At 41.5% G+C, this 19,512-nt stretch overlaps 1 protein-coding gene across 1 annotated transcript; it reads left to right on the plus strand.

Moving 5' to 3' along the window:
• Positions 1-2,033: 2,033 nt before the first annotated feature.
• On the plus strand, positions 2,034-14,428 carry GDAP1 (ganglioside induced differentiation associated protein 1). The gene is made up of 9 exons (XM_082233948.1): positions 2,034-2,122; positions 4,990-5,027; positions 7,279-7,367; positions 8,628-8,898; positions 9,680-9,872; positions 10,919-11,092; positions 11,460-11,554; positions 12,168-12,282; positions 12,665-14,428. The coding sequence occupies exons 4-9, from the start codon at positions 8,782-8,784 to the stop codon at positions 13,045-13,047; spliced, it is 1,077 nt and encodes a 358-aa protein (XP_082090074.1). The 5' UTR covers positions 2,034-2,122; positions 4,990-5,027; positions 7,279-7,367; positions 8,628-8,781; the 3' UTR covers positions 13,048-14,428.
• The last annotated feature ends 5,084 nt before the right edge of the window (positions 14,429-19,512 follow it).

Below are 19,512 nucleotides of genomic sequence, written 5' to 3' on the forward strand. Positions count from 1 at the left end.
TCTCTTCTCACCCTGAAGCAAAGTTCTTAACCCGAGGTACTATTTCTGGGTTAGCGGAGTCTGTAACCTGAAGCGTCTGTAACCTGAAGCGTCTGTAACCCAAGGTACCACTGTACATATACACCAGTAAGTCAAGATATAGGGCAAGTGTGTAGTCTGCCCCTCCCTGCATCCACACAGACGCAAGTTCATTGCACTTCTACTATTCAGTGGAGGTTTCTGAAGAAGATGAGGCACCGTGGTTTCTAGCTCATTAACTTTCACACACCCTTCTCTCTTACACACACACAAATTTGTTGGCATTCACCTGTCTCAAGAGGCAATGGAATTCACCTCTGGAGGTGAAGTCAAACCACTGGAGAATCACAGTGCCTGCTGTGTCTGCAGAGACCAGTAACTTATAATTACTGCCTCCTGTGTTGTTTTTGCTGTGTTAGCAGCACCAAAGTGACCTCTTTGGGGTGCAAGCCTGGGCAGTGTGTCTGGAGGTCCTGGGCTGCCCAGATGACAGTATCCCCCTCTCGGTCTCACTGATGTGGTCCAAAGGATAGCAGAGCAAAATGTTTGGCACTAGCTTTGCTGCAGGTGTTGCCGGAAGGAGACATACAAGACGCCTTCCAACCGTCTTAGGGACTCCAGTCTGGATTTGTGTAAGACTTACACTTTAGCCTTTTCTTCTCCCAAAGAAGATTCACCTGGCAGCATGTACATATTTTTCCTCAGAGTTTACTTCCCAAGCCTTTCTCATGAATGAATATAGCCACAAGGCAGAAAGGTTTAGGATCAGAGTTTTCCTTCTCCTAGATGGGCTGCCTTCCCAGGTTGATGAGTCCCATCTGTCCCTCATTTCTCTCTACAGCACCCACAATTGGTCTCTTTGACTCAATCCACTGGAGCCTATATTCACATGTTGGCAAATACCAAGGGTTTGAGACGCATCAGCTACATTTCATCTAGTGGTAAAGTCGAAGTTGTAAAGGAAATGAAATGAAATGAAATGCCAACAGGGATAATGCTCTAAACAGAGCATGAGACATGACAATCACACAGATCTGAACCTCATTTTTGAAGCTCTCGCTCACTGCAACTTTCCAGTGCCTGTACATGTAGTAAAACAGATGTGCAGGTGAGCATTAACAGTGGCAAATATACAACGGTGCTGCATGCTAATACCTACAGAAAAGTGTTTCACTTGTAGGAATTTTGCAGTGTTTGCAGCACCCAACAAGCATGCTGATGCTTGCTTTATACAGTTTGCTAAATATGACGGCAAGCCAAGATGTGGTAGGTGATGATAACCCAACACAGCCTTGAACCTGTATGACCCAACACTTGAGATTAGCTGTATTTTATAAGTAAAGAACAGGCTGCAAGAGTTATAGATCTATAATGCCTAAATATAAGAAGCGTATTAAATTGCCACTACAGTAAACCATGTTATTGTGTACAGTGGATATGTAGGGTGGGTATCCAGTTAAGATTCTCCCTCCCCCCCCCATTAAAAAGACTGATGCATGCAAGCAATTTTCCTCCCAAGTAAACTGTATGTTTCACTTCATCCTCTCTTGCTAGAAGTGAGTGTTGAAAGACGAAGGGACAGGCAATGTGCTTCTGGTGCCAAGGAGAGAGGAGGCAGCATGCTTGCCCCAGAATAGCAACAGCCATAAATATGGTCATGCTGCTCCTCCACTCGGAGACCCAGATCACATTCCCAGTACCCAGTGGGGCCATTGGCTGCCAGGCATTCAAAGGCTTTGATAAAACATTTGCAAAAGTAGCTGTGGTTAAGAGAGACTTAATTCCTGTCCTGATCAAGCTGACATCAAGCAAAAACGGGAGGAGGGCATATGGTCCCTGAGCAGAGAGTGTTAACTTCTTGGGCCATATATTAAAGCAGCAGCTGACTCAGTGTTTCAAGATATGGGAGTGTGTTCTGCGTGAGAGCTTGCTGTTATTTGTGGCACTGACAGAAGCATGCAACTCCTTGCATAATGAAAAGCGAAGACTGAAAGGGTTCTTTCTCTGCCTCTAATATTCTCTTCGGTGTTACACAACCATCTGTGGTGGAAGTACCAAAGTGTTAACACAAAATGGAGTAGACAAAACCCTCTCAATTATCCAGGTATCTCTATCACTAATTTAAAAATGCTTTCAAATGAGAGAGCACCAGTGCTTCCCCCCCTGGGGGTACGCAAGGGTACTCATGCCCCTAAACAACGTGTGAATCTTTGTACTTTTGTCCATTTACTGTTTTTATTTTTCCCGATTTGAAGTATAAAATGGTGAGAGTACCCCTAAACATTTTTATTTTTTTTAGATTCAGGTAGGTAGCCATTTTGGTCTGATGCAGTAGAGATAGAGATAGATAGATAGATAGATAGATAGATGATAGATAGATAGATAGATATAGATAGATAGATGTCCAGTAGCACTTTAGAGACCAACTAAGTTTGTTCTTGGTATGAGCTTTCATGTGCATGCACACTTCTTCAAATACCATTTTTTTTAAAAAGGAGAAAAGCACCGGAGAGCACTATATTTATCCACCATGCACAAATGTTTCCAGCTATCTTTTCAGGTGGCTGAGAAATGCCTGTGAAATATAAATTCTAAAAAGATGAAATATATGTCTTTTTAAAATATCACCACCTCCAATCACTAACTCTTCCTTTGTTGTTTTTTTTTTTAAAATACAACCTGCAGTAATCAGAAAGTTACAGAGCATAGCTACATTGACTTTGGAGCAATGATACATGAGATCAGTGATACATGAGAAAAGAATTTGGTTTTTGACAACTTTTCAAAAGGCAGGCTGCCTTTATTTTTGGGGGGGGGTGGAAGAGGAAATTAGCCTTGTGAATAGCATTTTGGCTATTGATGTCAAATGAATTCCTGGTTCAGCTGCAGACTCACTGAGTGGCCTAAACATGTTTTCATCTCACCTATTTGGAAAATGGACATTCAGCAATATTGTTGTAGAATGGGCAGGATAAGACATGCTTATCTTCCTTGAAACATATGTGCTCTTAGCTACAAATTTCAAAACTTACTGATGGCATGCAATTCAAGTTTTTGACTGGATGCAGTCATGATGCACTCTTGCCCATAAGCCTTGCTATCTCTCTTGTTTGCCTTTTTCTTCTTCTCCTCGTCCATCTTCTCACACTGCTTTGGTCTCCTTTGCTCTTTGGCAGTGTTAATGACTGTTACATATGGAAGGAAATCGTGGGTGGACTTCCCTCCACTGCCAGAAGTATGCCTCTGAATAGCAGCTTCTGAATCACAAATAGCCCCACATAGATATATGGATGGCCACTGAACCGGATGGTGGCCTTTGAACTGACCCAGCAGGGTTTTCTCATGTTCTCCCTACTTCTTGGCTCAGCCAGACACATGCCGGCATATCTCCCCCATCCTGACTCAGCTGGCTGAGCTGGGCCCAGTGGATCCCAAACTGGTGTTAATCCAGAAGGAGGAGTGTGGTGAGGGCAGGACCAGAGGGGGTGGGGGGGACTTAGGCTGGATTCTAACCCTGTTCAACTCTGTCATGTGACCTGGAAACCCAGCATAAATTAAGCCAGCAAAAAAGGTGGTGTAAGTCGAACAATAGAGTTTGGATCTGGACAACAATAGAGTTTAGATCTTTACTCCGGTTCCTGGGAGTATCCTGGCTGGCCTGTGCTGGAAATCAGGATGCTGGACAAGATAGACCCAGCAGGACTCCTCTTCTGCCAACACACAATGAAATAAAGGCACTGGATGCATAATTCCATCATCCCCTCCCTGACAGATGAAGCTCTCTTAAGCAGGGCTTTGGCCTAAGTGGTCATCATTGTTGGACACAGCCAGGGGTGCCAACTTGAATAAAATATTGTGGGGGCTCGGGTAAGCCCTGCCCCACATAATTGATCACATGACATAGTGCACACAAACCATTTGAATGGGAATGGCATACCCTCCAACATTTCTCTGTTGAAAATAGGGACATCCCATTTCATAATGTTAATTTTACTATTTGTTCCCCACACATCTACTTTGGCTACCTCATGAGAAGAGAAGACTCCCTGGAAAAGACCCTGATGTTGGGAAAGATGGAGGGCACAAGGAGAAGGGGACGAGAGAGGACGAGATGGCTGGACAGTGTTCTCAAAGCTACCAGCATGAGTTTGACCAAACTGCGGGAGGCAGTAGAAGACAGGAGTGCCTGGCGTGCTCTGGTCCATGGGGTCACAAAGAGTCGGACATGACTAAATGACTAAACAACAACAACTCCACACATCTTACTACTGGGTTGCCCAAGCCACTCTGGGCAGCTTCCAACATATATAAAAACATAATAAAACATTTTTTTAAAACTTCCCTATATAGGATTGCCTTCAGATGGCTCGGGGGGTCAGATAACTCCATACTCTTCAACTTTTATCCAGTGAAAATAGGGACATCCTAAGGAACAGTGGGACATTCTGGAATTGAATCAGAAACTGGGACAGCTTCTCTAAATCAGGGATGTCCCTGAAGAATAGGGACACTTCGAGGGTCCGGAATGGCCATCAATTTTGTGGGGGCCCAGCCCCCTCAAATATTTTATTGTGTTAGCTCCTATGGACACAGTTCATTCTTTCTCAGAGGGAAAGATGGGGGCAGATGCCTCTTCTGATAGTGGATGAACTGGGATTTGCTTTCCCTCTCTCCTCCTGCTAACTTTCTTTTCCCTGGTGTATAAAAGAATGTATAAAAATTCACTGTAATACAATACAATACAATACAATACAATACAATACAATACAAATGATAAAATGTTTTCCCTTTTGGGTTTACTTTTCTCTATGTAATTTGAGAAAAATAGCTAGATGTTCTCTTGAGGATTTTCTGCTTTGCTTCTTTCTATGCTGATATAATAGTCTACTGTGGCATTGCTGAATGCACGTTGTTATTTCAGACACATGCTGTTGCCTGCTCTATTAATTTCTCCCTCCCATTCTCACACAGGGCACACAGTCAACGTCATTCTCACTTACAAGTCCAGGGTTTGTATTTTCACTGTTTTTTTCTAACTGGATATTTTTAATTCAAGGAGTCTTCAGTAAATGCTTTATTAATCTGAATTAGCTAATTTTCATTTGCAAATGAAAATGCTGATTTGTGGTGATTACATTTTAAATAAAAAAAATGTGGGGTAGTGGAGTGTTTTGTCCTTTTAGGTAGCTCTGATTCTTCTGTGGACAGTGTGATTTTAATATAAGCATAATAATATCACAAGCAACAGGAAAATCACTTACACAGTTCAATGGGGTTTCAGTGGGAGAGCATGTAAACAGAGTAGATCCATGAATTAATTTAGACTGTCACCCTAAATGAGTTGTTTCAGAGCAGGGTGACTCCTAGAGATCATAAATGTTTTCTGCTGAGTTGCTATATGAATTTAATCACAATAGTCACTTCTCTAATATGATTTTTCATCTAGATATAATCATGATATTTTAGTTTAAGAGAACATGCATTCATTTGTCTGGTTAGTCAGCCTGCAATCCTTACCACACTTTCCAGGAAATATGTTACACTGAACTTGTTGAGACTCATGAGGAAACATGTATAGGATGACTCTGTTTTTGCTCTTCTGCATTTCTAAGATGAAATGCAATCTAAATTTGAAGCTTTGCCATAGTGAGTACATTAGTTGTTTGGGATGTTTAAATTTTTTTTTTTTAAAAAAAGAAGGCTAGGATAAAGTAAGGTAAGAACAGCAGAATGCATTTATCATTAATGTAATTTCATTATAAATCTTTTTTCAATTGTAGTCTTTGAAATAAAATCTCTTTATTAAAACAAAATGTAGCAATCCCCGTATTTTGTACTTAGTAATCAGATCTGAGGCTCAATTCACACAGGCAGCAGATCTGTAGGTAAGATGTCCAGTTTTACATACCACTCTCACATTGCAGATATAACAGGACCTGTGTAAGAGAGCTTGGAAAAATCCCAAGCAATTGCCTGGCCCCTCTCTTAAAGGCAACGACACACGAGAAAGTCCTATGGGACCCAGTGGATCTCACTACTAAGTATATTTAGGACTTGAAGGGTAGGGTCTTAACTTTGAATACGGACAACTAGGAAACTGGAGTGCGGTATTATGCTACTTAAGTCATGTTATGCATCATGAGGGATACAAAAGTTTCTAACAGCAGCTAAATGGCTTTTGTATTGTATTTGTGTGCCCTGCTGTTGTTTCTCCATGTCCATCCTTGTATTCCCCTGCTTCCAGATCACATTTTCACATTTATGATTTGAGTGGAGCAGTGAGTAGTAGTAAAAGTAGTCTTTTTCCTTTTTAAAGAACTTATCTGAATGGTGACTTCTTACGCTCCTAGTGCAATATGATAGCACACAACATGACAGTCCAATTTGTACGGCACTTCTGGTATTAAATTGAAATGGTTGCCACCTTCGTTGCCAACGAATGAGGCACTGAGGGAGAAAGCAGTGCCCTTATGTCCTTAAAGAGAAATCATGATCACAGGTGCCTTCAATTTGCTCCAGAACTTCGGTCTGTTCATTACTCTAGACATTTGTTTTTGTATAGAATTATGTACAACTGGGAATACAGGAAGCACCTTCCAAAATGGCTGGGGTTTCTTCCCCTGGAAAATTCCCAAGGGAAACATGGGAAAAGAGCCAAGCAGATTTCAGATTCCACATTGGTCAGTCTCATGTAGAACAGAGATGTGTTTGGAGTTGAGGGTTTTGTTGTTGTTGTTGTTGTTGCTTTACACATATACACATGATTCATAATTATCTCACGTAATATAGTTTATATGCACATTGGGGGTTTCAAGTAAAACTTTCCTCTTTGTGTGTATGCAGTGGCATAGCGTGGGGGGTGCAGGGGGGGCCGGCCGCACCGGGCGCAACATCTGGGGGTTAGGGTTAGGGGGCGCAAATCCACGGGTTAGGGGGCGCAAATTACTTGCCTTGCCCCGGGTGCTGGCAACCCACGCTACGCCACTATGTGTATGCCTTGCATTTTAATATATGTATTATTGTATTATGATTTTTTACATTGTTGTAAGCCACCCTGAGTTAGAGATAGATAAAAAGATATATGGATTCAAAATGCATATAATTGGTTAAGAAAAATGAAAACTCATTCATTTTGAACTTCTCTGTAGGACACAGATACCCCCCCCTTCCATTTCCTCAACCATTTCTCGAAATATGGAGACCTCTTGTGGTCATTCAGAGACATGTTGTTTACTGGATGCATGTTCATCACTCCTACAGGCTGTGCGATTTCTAGAAACAGCAAGAAATCTCGAGGAATCTTGATAATAGACAAGAGTGTACCTCATCAGAAGTTGTTTCCTCTCAAAGTAAGTTAGTGCCACAGTATATGTATTTGTCTTTAAGGCAGGGATGGAGAACCTATGTCTCTCCAGGGGTTGTTGGACATCAGCTCCAGCTAGCATGGCCAGTGGTCAAGAATGATGGGACTTGTAGTACAAGAACATCCAGAGGAACAAGGGTTCCCAATCCCTGTTTTAAATTGTTGTAGAACTCTTCCTTTTTCTGGCTATGTTTCTATAATTTATTCATCTAGATTTAATGTGTCTGATTAGTGATACCCTTGCATATAAATATAAATTCTGTTTCTGACAATGCAATCCTGTTCATATCTACTCAGAAGAAAGCTTCATTGACTTCAATAGGACTTACTCCCAAATTAATTCAGTACAGGATTGCAGTTTGACACTCTTATTAAGGAAGTTGGCTAATCTGGAGTTCCATCATCAAATTTTGGTCTTGTATTTATAGATTTTACATCACCAATTTTCACTTTCTGAATGTTGCCCTTGTTCAGAACATTGGTAGTAGCCAGATGTAGACAATGTCTCACAATACATCCCCTATTGTATTTGCATATAGTCTATTTAACATTACTTAACATTGCTTTTTCTTTTTTTATATATATTCTTGAAGGGCTCCCCACCTTTCTTTATAAGCTGGCTATGGTAGCCGACAGAAAATAAAACATATAATTCATGCTCCCTAGGTTCTAAAACATATTTATTTTTATTTGTAATTTCCACCCTGCTGTCAGCATTTTATTTGACATCATTAAATGCATGCTAATGCTGAAATATGAAAAAATTTATATGCAACCATCTTTGACAAAAGCAAGGTAAATTAATCAACATGGAGTGTAATGAGGAACCATTAAAATTCAAGGAAAGAGTTTAATCAAATTGTAGAAGTAGAGGAATGGAAGGCTGAGATTGCAAGGGATTAGCGTAGCCTCCTGTGCTCTCTTTAAAAATCTTCTCTTTGTGGAACTTACCTCCTTTCTCAACTTGTGAAAATCAAATAAAATAATTCTTGGAGGGCTGTCTGGCAATCAGGTTTTTGCTGCCTCAAATTTAAATTCTTGACTGGAATCACAATGTCTTGCCTTCATTTTTATTTTTTATTTTTTGCAAATTAGAAAATAGGATACATACAAGAGAACCCTCTTCCAATTCTTTGTGTTCTGCATTTATATAGGTTCCCTCTGTTGTTGTTGTTCTCCCTCTGTGCCTCTTTTAAATCTCCCTAGGTTCAAACTGATGGCAATTTCAACATTTCTCCCATTTCAGGGTCCAAGGGAGTCTAAGGGCATCGTCAGAACAGCAGCTTCATCTGTCAGCAGTGAGCATGCTCAGTCCATGGAGCAGACTCAGTAACGACGAGAGAGCAAAATCTCATAGGTAGAATCTCGGAGTGGTGAGTTGAGCCGAGAGAAAAGGTGAAATGGCAGAAGAGAAGGAGGACCAGGCTTCAGGGGAAATGCCTCCAGCTGAAGTATATTTGAAGACAGATGACAAACTGATCCTCTATCATTGGACTCAGTCCTTCAGTTCCCAGAAGGTGAGTAGCTAGTGTGGCTGTTTCTAAGAATGTCAGATTTCAGAACCCGGACAGCTCCCTCGGTATGTTTTGCCCACCTAAAAGGTGGTTGCTGGGTGTGGATGGACACTCTGTTTATCTAAATGCAGCTGCAAGAATGCATTTGGAGAAAAAAGGAGGGAGAGGGGAGAGTAGGGAAAGGGGAGCCCAGTGTGCTTCATAAACAGGCCTCAGAGCCCTTACAATTGTCATAGTCTAGGGATAGCCAATGTGGTGCCCTTCAGATGTTATTAGACTTCAATTCCCACCAGCCCAAGCCAGCATGGCCAAGGGTCAGGGATGATGGGAGCTGTAGTCCCAACAACATCTAGAATGGACCACACTGACTACCTGTCATAGAATTTTATTCAATTTAAAACAGTTAGCTGTTTCCAAGGATAAATAATTTGAGCAGCAAAAGGGAGAAACAATATTTGCTTGCTCCTTCATACATGGTTTTCTTTACAGAGACCACAGAGTGCACTTAGGAAATTAATGGGTATCATGTTGTGAGAATGTCCCTACCAGAATCCACCTGCAATGTTGAACCAAATTAAATAGTATGTTACTCATTTTCAAAACAGCAGCAGCAGCAGCAGCAGCAGCAACAAATTAATTAATTAATGTTATATGTATAATGTTTTAATAATGCTGTTAGTTTCAGATTCTTCATGTGTATTTCCAAACTCTATTAATAGGAAATGTGTATTTTTAATAAGACAGCTGTAAATCTTCAACAAGAATGTTCATATATATTTTTCAGGTGCGTTTGGTGATTGCTGAAAAGGGACTGAAATGTGAAGAGCATGATGTAAGCCTTCCACTGAGTGAACACAACGAGCCTTGGTTTATGCGTTTAAATGCATCCGGAGAAGTCCCTGTACTCGTCCACAGAGAAAACATAATTTGTGATGCAACTCAGATTGTCGACTATCTTGAAGAAACTTTTGTGAACGGTAAGAAGAGTCCTTTGGTGATTTTTCGTAATGTAAATGTTGGGTGTGTGTTACACCTTGCCGCATGAGGATTTGTTTACAGGTGCCCAATCGATTGCCCAAATGTTACCGATTGTCTACAGATGCCCAAATGCTTCCAGGAGGGTCACATAATGTGCAGTTTAGTCCTTGTGGCACACTGAAAAATGGGATTAGGAAACTTTGTGGGATGGGTTTGGGATAAAAATTATAGCCACTCTTTGACATGGGTTATGATTTTATTACTCCCATCTCTCTCATAGTCCATTTGCCCATTATTGTCTACTGTGACTAATAGTAGCTCTCTAGGGACTTTGGCGAGAGCTACTCTCTAGGGACTTTGGCAAAATGGATGTGGGTAGCGCTGTGGGTTAAATCACAGAGCCTAGGACTTGCCAATCAGAAGGTCGGTGGTTCGAATCTCCACGACGGGGTGAGCTCCCATTGCTTGGTCCCTGCTCCTGCCAACCTAGCAGTTCGAAAGCACGCCAAGTGCAAGTAGATAAATAGGTACTGCTCCGGTGGGAAGGTAAATGGTGTTTCTGTGTGCTGCTCTGGTTCGCCAGAAGCGGCTTCGTCATGCTGGCCACATGACCTGGAAGCTATACGCCGGCTCCCTCGGCCAATAAAGCAAGATGAGCACTGCAACCCCAGAGTCGGTCACGACTGGACCTAATGGTCAGGGGTCCCTTTACCTTTACCTAGGGACTTTGGCAGGAGATTTCCCTATCAGCTGTTTCCTGATCCTTTTAACTAGAAGCAACAGGGATTGAACCTGGGATCTCCTGCAAAGAAAGCTTGTGCAGTACCACTGAATGAGGCAATAGTGCTCTCCTACTGTTGTCTGAAAGCATGAAGGTTTGCAACTGAACCTTCTCTAATCACAGTATTGCAGTGACTAAGACTTTAAACTTTGATCCTTCAATTTTGTTCTCACCATCATCTTTGTATATCTATCTATCTATCTATCTATCTATCTATCATCTATCTATCTATCATCTATCTATCTATCTAATTTTTCACCCCAGAAAAAATTCCAAGGCTGATTCCAGAAGAAGGGAGCATGTACTATCCCAGGGTTCAGCACTACAGAGAGCTCCTGGATTCCTTGCCAATGGATGCCTATACACATGGCTGCATTCTACATCCTGAATTAGCAGTAGATTCTATGATCCCAGCTTACGCCACAACTAGAATTCGTAGTATGTACCATTGTCTGATGAGAACTCTGCTTGTGCAGTGTTAGATAGAATGCTTTAACTCTATTTTTGTGTGTTTATCATAAAACTATTTCCGTTGACAATAACAACACCATTTTTTTAAAAAATACTGTTTCCCATCAAATTAATTTTAGTGCATTTAGGGGTTAAATCTGCATCAGTGACAGAGAGGTGTTTATACTAAAGTATATACTAAAGTCAGATATTGGAGCAGGCAGACAACGCTCATTTGGCAAGTTCTTAAATCAAAGAGTTTCTAACTGATATGTTCTAATATAGATAGCTGTACAGAAGTATTTTGAGGGACGTGGTTTATTAGTTTTTAATGAGCTCATTGTTGTTTCTTCAGGCCAAATAGGCAATACTGAGTCTGAATTAAAGAAACTTGCAGAAGAAAACCCAGATCTTCAAGATGCCTATATAGCGAAGCAGAAACGTCTTAAAGTAAGAATGGACAATATCTGACAGTCAAAAACCCAACTTAGAATGCTGCTGTTTCTTTGGATGTGATATTAATGTGATATGTTTCTTGTCATACCATGTATGCATCTTCAGAAGAAGTCAAGGTTAAGGGGAATTTTTTTGTAATAACTCTGCTTTTGTGGCCACACTACTTGCTATTACTGTTGCTTGTTTGTTCTATACTTGTTTTGGTTTTGTTATGCAACCAGTAGTGGGTTCCAGTTTTGCTCACTTTCTTTCCAAATACTGAGCATTGCTGCTTGTTCCTGAGAGGGGCAAGGCCTGGAGAGTTCAGGAGAGTGTTGCCTGGTGATCATGCCAAACGAACACTCTTGTTGCTGCACCTACACTGCACTCCCCATATCTTGCCCCTCCACCTCTCAGGAACCAGCAAGAACACTCTGTGTTTAAAAGTCAGGTGAGCAGTGCCATTCTAGCTACGACACTCCACTGATCACTTCTGGATGCATAGATGCCTGGCTTATGACACTATACTATGCATGCTTCCTCAGAAGTAAATCTCAATATGTTCAATGGGCTTATTCCCAGGAAATGGGACTGCAGATTAAATATATAATCTACTTATTTTCCTTAGTCTAAACTGATGGATCATGATAACATAAAGTATTTACAGAAAATATTGGATGAGCTGGAAAAAGTTTTGGATCAAGTTGAGACTGAGCTGCAAAGAAGGAATGAAGAGACTCCAGGTGGGAAATTTTCATATTTAGTTCTTGGTCAATGTGTAGCTGTCTCAGTTAAAGCAGCATATTATTCGATATATTGGCACTGCACATCAGACATTTGATCAGCACATTTTAAAAAGAAACTTTTTAATTCCAAGCACTGCAATTGGTTAAGTCAAAGGTTCCCAGTGTTTTCTTGTTTAAGCACTTTTGTTGCTTTAAGACTGAAAATTTAGAAATGCAAATAAACAAACAATTTAATGCCTTTTCCAGGAACAATCTGGGACTGATGGCTATTTGAGCATAATAGAGAAAACAGTGACAGAAACATAAGGCCTGAGGTCCTTCTCATCCTATTACTTTTTATTAGGCCCTAACTTTTTTTTTTAACCTTCATTCTGATTAGAAAATGGACACCAGCCTTGGCTCTGCGGTCAGTTTTTCAGCTTGGCCGATGTATCCCTTGCTGTTACATTGCATCGACTGAAGTTCATTGGATTGGCAAGGAGAAACTGGGGGAACGGAAAGCGGCCTAACTTGGAAGCCTATTATGAGCGTGTCTTGAAGAGAAAAGCATTCCACAAGGTTTTAGGACATGTCAACAACATATTAATCTCTGCAGTTCTTCCAACTGCATTTCGAGTGGCCAAGAAGAGGGCACCAAGGATTTTTGGCACCACTCTTTTGGTTGGCTTCTTAGCCGGAATCGGGTATTTTGCTTTGGTGTGTCTCCGGAGGAGGTTTCCCAATGTGCTGTCATCCATTAGAGCAAGGCAAAGTTATCTGTAGATGTTTCTTGCCAAACTGTGAAAGGACCACCAATTACACCAAGGATGTAATGGGCCACAACATTGTTATATATTAGTACAGGGGTTGCCAACATGGTACCCTCCGGGTGTGTTTGGACTACAACCCTCATCAGTCAACTCTCATGGCCATTAGTAAGGGATGATGAGAGTTGTAGTCCAGCCACATCAGCGGTCACCATATTGGCTATCCCATATGAGTAGATTTCTGCTGTCCCACAGGTACTTATAGAAATGAAATCTTGAAGAAAAATGAAAGAATAGCTTGGATCTGGAGTACTGGGAGCAGAAAACTATGGAATGGGACTTCCCTTTCTACTGCTAAAAAAATATCTCTGAATGGTTGAGGGACTCTTCTGAGCAGCACAGGATGGGGCATAGTGCCGGAAGAAGGTTGGATTACCCAAAGTTGTGGGAGGGGAAAGGACCATACACATTGCACAAATGGTGCTCTGCTCATGTAATGACTTGGGTTAACTTCCACATGATTTGGGTCAACTTCTCATCCTCTCAGCTCATGCTGTTCAGGAGGGCATTTGGAGCTGCAGGGGGGTAAAATAATGGGATAATCTCCAGACTTCTTTCTGCTTCCAGTACTCAAGATTCTAGCCGATATAACTTCCTTTTCAAATTGTGGCTCATATGGCAATATGCAGTTGGAAATAATACACAACCCCCCTCTCCCATCTCTCTCTCTCTCTCTCTCTCTTAAAAGCCATTCCTTGATATTTTACTTTATGTGGTCTTTTGGCAATTCAATATTTGTCATCATTCAGTGTGATTAGCCCTCTGCTAATCCACCACTTATATATTATGTAAATTTGGGCCTTCTAAAAATGAAGAGCTTTACATCAATTATATGTTGCACCATGGCTGGATTAAAACACATTTTCCTAAAACACCAGTTAGTTGAATGTACTTTGTCAGAGCAACACACATTTAAATCACAATAGGGAAGCACATGAAAAGTAGATTGTTATTGGGAACATAGCAGACCGGTTTCCAAGGCACAAATAACGGTTAGGCACTGGACCTCTGTGGATTGTCCATTAGGAGGAGACACCTTGATGGAATTTGTGCCTTGATTATTCTTCGCACAGGAGTGTCATGCATCATCAGTCTGTTCTGAAGCACTGTGCATCATGCATTGGATATTGTGAGTGTAAATTAATAGGGGTGTTGCTTTTCTTTTAATGTAAGCATATTTTTTGTGCCTGTATATGAATGTAGCCCATAATGTGCCTCAGAAAATGTCCTCTCCACAAATATAATATCTTCAGAAAACACACACACATGCATTTATAAACAGATTTGTGTCCAATGAACTGTATTTTGCTTTCTGATTAAAATTGGTTTACCAACCAGCAGTTTGGTTATGAAGTCTTAGTAGTGTGGGGTAATTATATTTTAGATCTGGAAACAGTGTGAAGGCTATCTGGCATTGGGACTTGATATCCCATGCTAATCCTACTCAGAGTAGACCCACTGAAGTTAATGGAAACAGCTAACTTCAGCTGATTAATTTCAATGGGTCTTCTCTGAGTAGGACTCAGTTGAATCCAACCCTGGGATAGGATCTTCTGTTCTGTGGCACAGGTCTTCCCAATATAAGGAAGGAAGGAGCCCTTATCTCCAAAGGACATCAGAAGAAGCCACTTGTAATACCCAACCTTTTCCCCCGGAGGGGGAAAGTGTTCACACTTGCCCTGCTGGTCAGGAAATATCCACTGGTAGTTTGGATCATAAGCACAGGTTCCTGGTACTTGAGGAGTTGGATTGTTGGATTGTGAAACCATCAGCTGGATCATTGCTCTGGGGTTTCTTAGTGTCCCTTGGTTTGCCCTGTCCTTGCTATCTACTCCCTTTTCCAGCTTATTTTCCTTCCTCCGGTGAGGAAAAATGGCGGGTGCCATGGCAGCGAGCAGCAAGCAGCTCCTGAAGCCAGCCAGAGCCAACTGCACTACCAAGCTAGCTCCAGGCTGCTGAGGCTGCCACGTTTTCCAGGGACAGATTTGCAAATCTGGGGACATTCCAGGGATGGAATTTGTCCGGGGACAGATTTGCAAATCCGGGGACTGTTTCCGGGAACTGGGGACGTCTGGTAACCCTAACTTAGGTTTCACACACCCAACCCGTGCACTTTAGTCAACTGTTTCTTCAACTCATCAAACCTGACTTTCCTACATATGCGCTGCTTTTTGGAGCTCCTCATCCTAGACAAACCTGCTGATCATGCCAATGGCCCATGTTGTCCAGCGTGCTGGTCTCACAATGGCCAGCTAGATGCCTTTGGTAAACCTGCAAGCAGGACATAAGCACATGACTGACAAAGAGCTGCCGAGGGAGCTGCAATTGGAAAGGGAAATCTGAGAAGTCGTAGTGCAGGCAAGGAAATGTCTGACTAAGTTTACAGAGAAAACTTTGGATCCCATCCCAACATTTTCCAATTGAATACACTAATGATTAGAATAAGAAAAGGAGATAGGATTTAGCTACTGTATTTTAAAAATCCCAATCCTGACAGCTGTTTATTTCATTTTGGGCTAGCTGGGCATATATCCTATTCCATTCTAGGTGGGCGGGCTGCAGTTTGGCTGGATTGTCACTGTCAAGTGACATCCTTTGGGGGTTCTGAAAGAGTCCTTGCTGGCAGACCACTGTTTGTCTTCTTGTACTGCAGGCACACAGAAACTGAAGCAGCAGAAACAAAGGCTTGAGATAGGCTGGGTATAGCGTTCTCTTTCCATCGATGAGCAGTGTCATGGCTCATGATCCTGGGACCTTGCAGTGTGTGTTACCCAGCAGTGTCTTCTTCTTTTTAGGCAGCCCAAGAGCACGAAGCCCTCTTATTTTTGACCCAAGAAAGACTCAGGACATATTTTTAATGCTTTATTAATACACAGTTCTAAAGCAATATGGCACACACACACACACACACACACACACACACACGTACAGTACTGAAGCACAAATTCTAGTACTATACATCCTTTAACAACCCATGTGGTTCCTCTAGAAGGGCAGAGGCAACCATGCCACACATTTTGTCAGTCCACATAAGGCTCCAATTGGCTTCATCTCACTGCTGTGACACCTTTCTACATCTACCTTAGTAGTCAAAATAAAAAAAATTCCTTCCAGTAGCACCTTAAAGACCAACTAAGTTAGTTCTTGGTATGAGCTTTCGTGTGCATGCACACTTCTTCAGATACACTGAAACAGAAGTTGCCAGATCCTTCTATATAGTGAGAAGGTGGGGAGGGGTATTACTCAGAAGGGTGGTGGGAATGGGAGATTGGCAGATAGCTGAGATGAGCCTGTTGACGACTCTTAACGACTGCAATAGGTCTTACAGGAAAAGGGAAGGGGTGAGAAGGTGAAAAATGGCTTAGTCATGTATAATGAGATAAGAATCCAATGTCTTTGTTCAGACCAGGTCTCTCCATGGTTTTAAGTTTGGTAATGAGTTGCAATTCAGCAGCTTCTCTTTCCAGTCTATTTCTGAAATTCCTTTGTAGTAAAACAGCTACGTTGAGATCTTGTATAGAATGTCCTGGGAGATTGAAGTGTTCTCCTACTGGTTTCTCTGTTTTGTGATTCTTAAGGTGCTAGTGGAAGGAATTTTTTTATTTTGACTATGGCAGACCAACACGGCTACCTATCTGTAACTACCTTAGTAGGATAGAGTTTCAGCCAGCAGGGCTCACTTAGAGCTGTTCAAGGTCCTGTATTTCTTGGCCCTCTATATACCAGGGCTTCTGATCCGGTTTACTTAGGAGAGAGCACCCCAGCCTTTTCAACTGGGCAGCCTGTTCTGTGAGTGCTTGAGGTTTACTTGTGTAGTTTTAGGACCTTCCCTACTTTTTTGGTGATTGTATTCTTTGCAAACTTTTAAACATTTAATACAGTATTTTAAATTGTTGTAACCTTCTCTGGGACCTGACATCATCATCATCATCAACATCGCCATTATCATGCAACAGCTGTGGGAAACTGCCAGTGTTGGCCATGGATACACGAGCTGACACACAAGACCATACTGGTTTTCAGCCAAGTCAGCATATAATGCAAGAGTTGCCAACCTTTTTGGAGCCCATTTACAATCTGGAGAAACTGTCATGGGTACTGCACAAACACTGCAGCCATTAGTACCTCCAAAATAGCCTCTTCCCCATTGCAATTAGGCATGAGGTAGCATTCTTTTGGCTACAGTAAAAGGCTTTTTGGAAGCCTAATGCAGCGACCGAAGGATTATTTTTGGCAGTGGGAGTAGCAGTCACAGCTGCAAAGGGGAGAGTTAATCATTCTCATCTGTGAGTCCCCCAACCCACCACTGTCCTGCAATTAGGCTTGAGAAAAGCCTTCTATTGGTTACAATGGGAGGCTTCTTTCCAATGTAATCTCAGTGTGGAGGGGCACATAGGCACCACATGCTAGGTTACATACTTATCTAGATGATAGCTCAGTCAGTAGAGCACAAGACTCTTAATTTGAGGGTTGTGGGTTTGAGCCCCTCATTGGGCAGAGGACTCCTGCATTGTAAGGAACTGGACCAGATACCCCTCATGGCCCTTTCCAACTCTACAATTCTATGAAGAATCCATCTCCACCATCTTCCTTACCAAATGACGGAAGTTTCAAATGAAGTCTCAAATGAAGTTTTGTGTTGTGGACAGTGGTTCAAGGCACAACAATGCCTATTGCTTCATATTGTACCAATAACTGGCAAGCATTTCTAATAGTCATACAGTGGTACCCCGGGTTACATACCCTTCAGGTTACATACGCTTCAGGTTACAGACTCCGCTAACCCAGAAATATTACCTCGGGTTAAGAACTTTGCTTCAGGATGAGAACAGAAATCGTGCTCCGGCGGTGCGGCGGCAGCAGGAGGCCCCATTAGCTAAAGTGGTGCTTCAGGTTAAGAACAGTTTCAGGTTAAGAACGGACCTCAAGAATGAATTAAGTACTTAACCCGAGGTACCACTGTGTATGAAAATGGGCCAAAACAATAACAAATATTACTGATACTCTTCAATGCCTGCAAAAGAGCAGGACTTCGTTTTACATGAGGAGTCCCTTCACCAATCACATCTCCAAACCGTTCTAAAGGAACTCACCAATAATCTAGCATTTTCCTCTTTCTTTCAAATGCCAAATTTATTGGCATCATCCCTTTCCTCAGAACTTTTTGAACCCTCCTAACCTCATCTAAATATATTAAGAAATTAGTTTTGACAGGACTAAATCCCAGATGGAACTAAATTCCAGCCAAATATCAAACACAGAGAAACTCTTGTTTCTTAAGTAAACATTTGTTGCCTAAAATTCAATAGGATTGGAGTGTTAAATTCTTGAGTGCCTATACCCATTAATTTGAATGGGCCATTGTCTCTGTAACAGTTGTTATGGAACCTGATGATCAACTCACAAGGTACCAGATGTAATCAGGGAGGTACCACCCTGCCAATTTAAAATTACTGTCAACACCGAAATGGCAATTCACTTGCTGAAATTTCTGGTTACTATTTCATAGAAATAATGATTTAACAATATATTCTGAGTCTCTGCTCAGTCGCAATAATGAGAAACACTCTTTTCTTTTTTTATTTGGGAAACATTTGGAGGCAGTAAGAAACAGATGAATATAATTTAACTCCATGACCCAGTTATTTTGGCAAAACTGATGAACTGGATATGCTCTGTTTGCAGAAACATAGTTTAATTTGACCACACAACACTGTTTATATGTAGCATCTTTCCCCTCCAGTGCTAACTGGCTTTAGTTGGAAGTAACCTTAGTTATTTTCAATGGACCTAACTTCCGGAGAAAAGCCCTTATGAATGACTGAAATTTTGCTTTAACATTCTTGCTAATATACTGCAGTGAATCAGCACTTACTGTATTGTAACATTCTGCTATACATATGCATAGCAGAAACTCTGGAACTGGACAGCCACAATGACACATCATATTGATGTGATTCTGAAATGCAACATTCAAATATTATCTGCTATGGCAAATCTACTATTTGACTATCAGTAGTGAAAGTGGACACTTCATGCGCCCTCTCTCATGCTTTCTAAATCTGTCCAGAGTCAATTTCCTTCTGTGTTAAGGTGTTCACTCTTCTGAACGGTGAAAGTTAATTCCTTGGGTGTACAATGTCATTTCACTTATCGTGACCGTTACGGTCTTCTCTGAAGAAAAACAAAATACCACCAGATGGCAGTGTTTTCCAAGCCTACATTTGCCGGAAAGCTTAGCAGAATTTTGGGACCTTTTTAAAAGCAGCTGCTGATGTTACTTTCTCCTTGTGTTTTGAAAATAGATACAGGGAAGTGGCTAGGGAATCACCAAAGCAATATAGCACATCTTCATAAAGGCATATAGAAGTGCTTGCTTGTGGCAGGTCAAATCAAGGCAATTCATTAAAAGAGTACATTA

The sequence above is a fragment of the Podarcis vaucheri genome, assembly GCF_965113315.1.
Source record: "Podarcis vaucheri genome assembly, chromosome: 8".
Taxonomy (NCBI): domain Eukaryota; kingdom Metazoa; phylum Chordata; class Lepidosauria; order Squamata; family Lacertidae; genus Podarcis; species Podarcis vaucheri.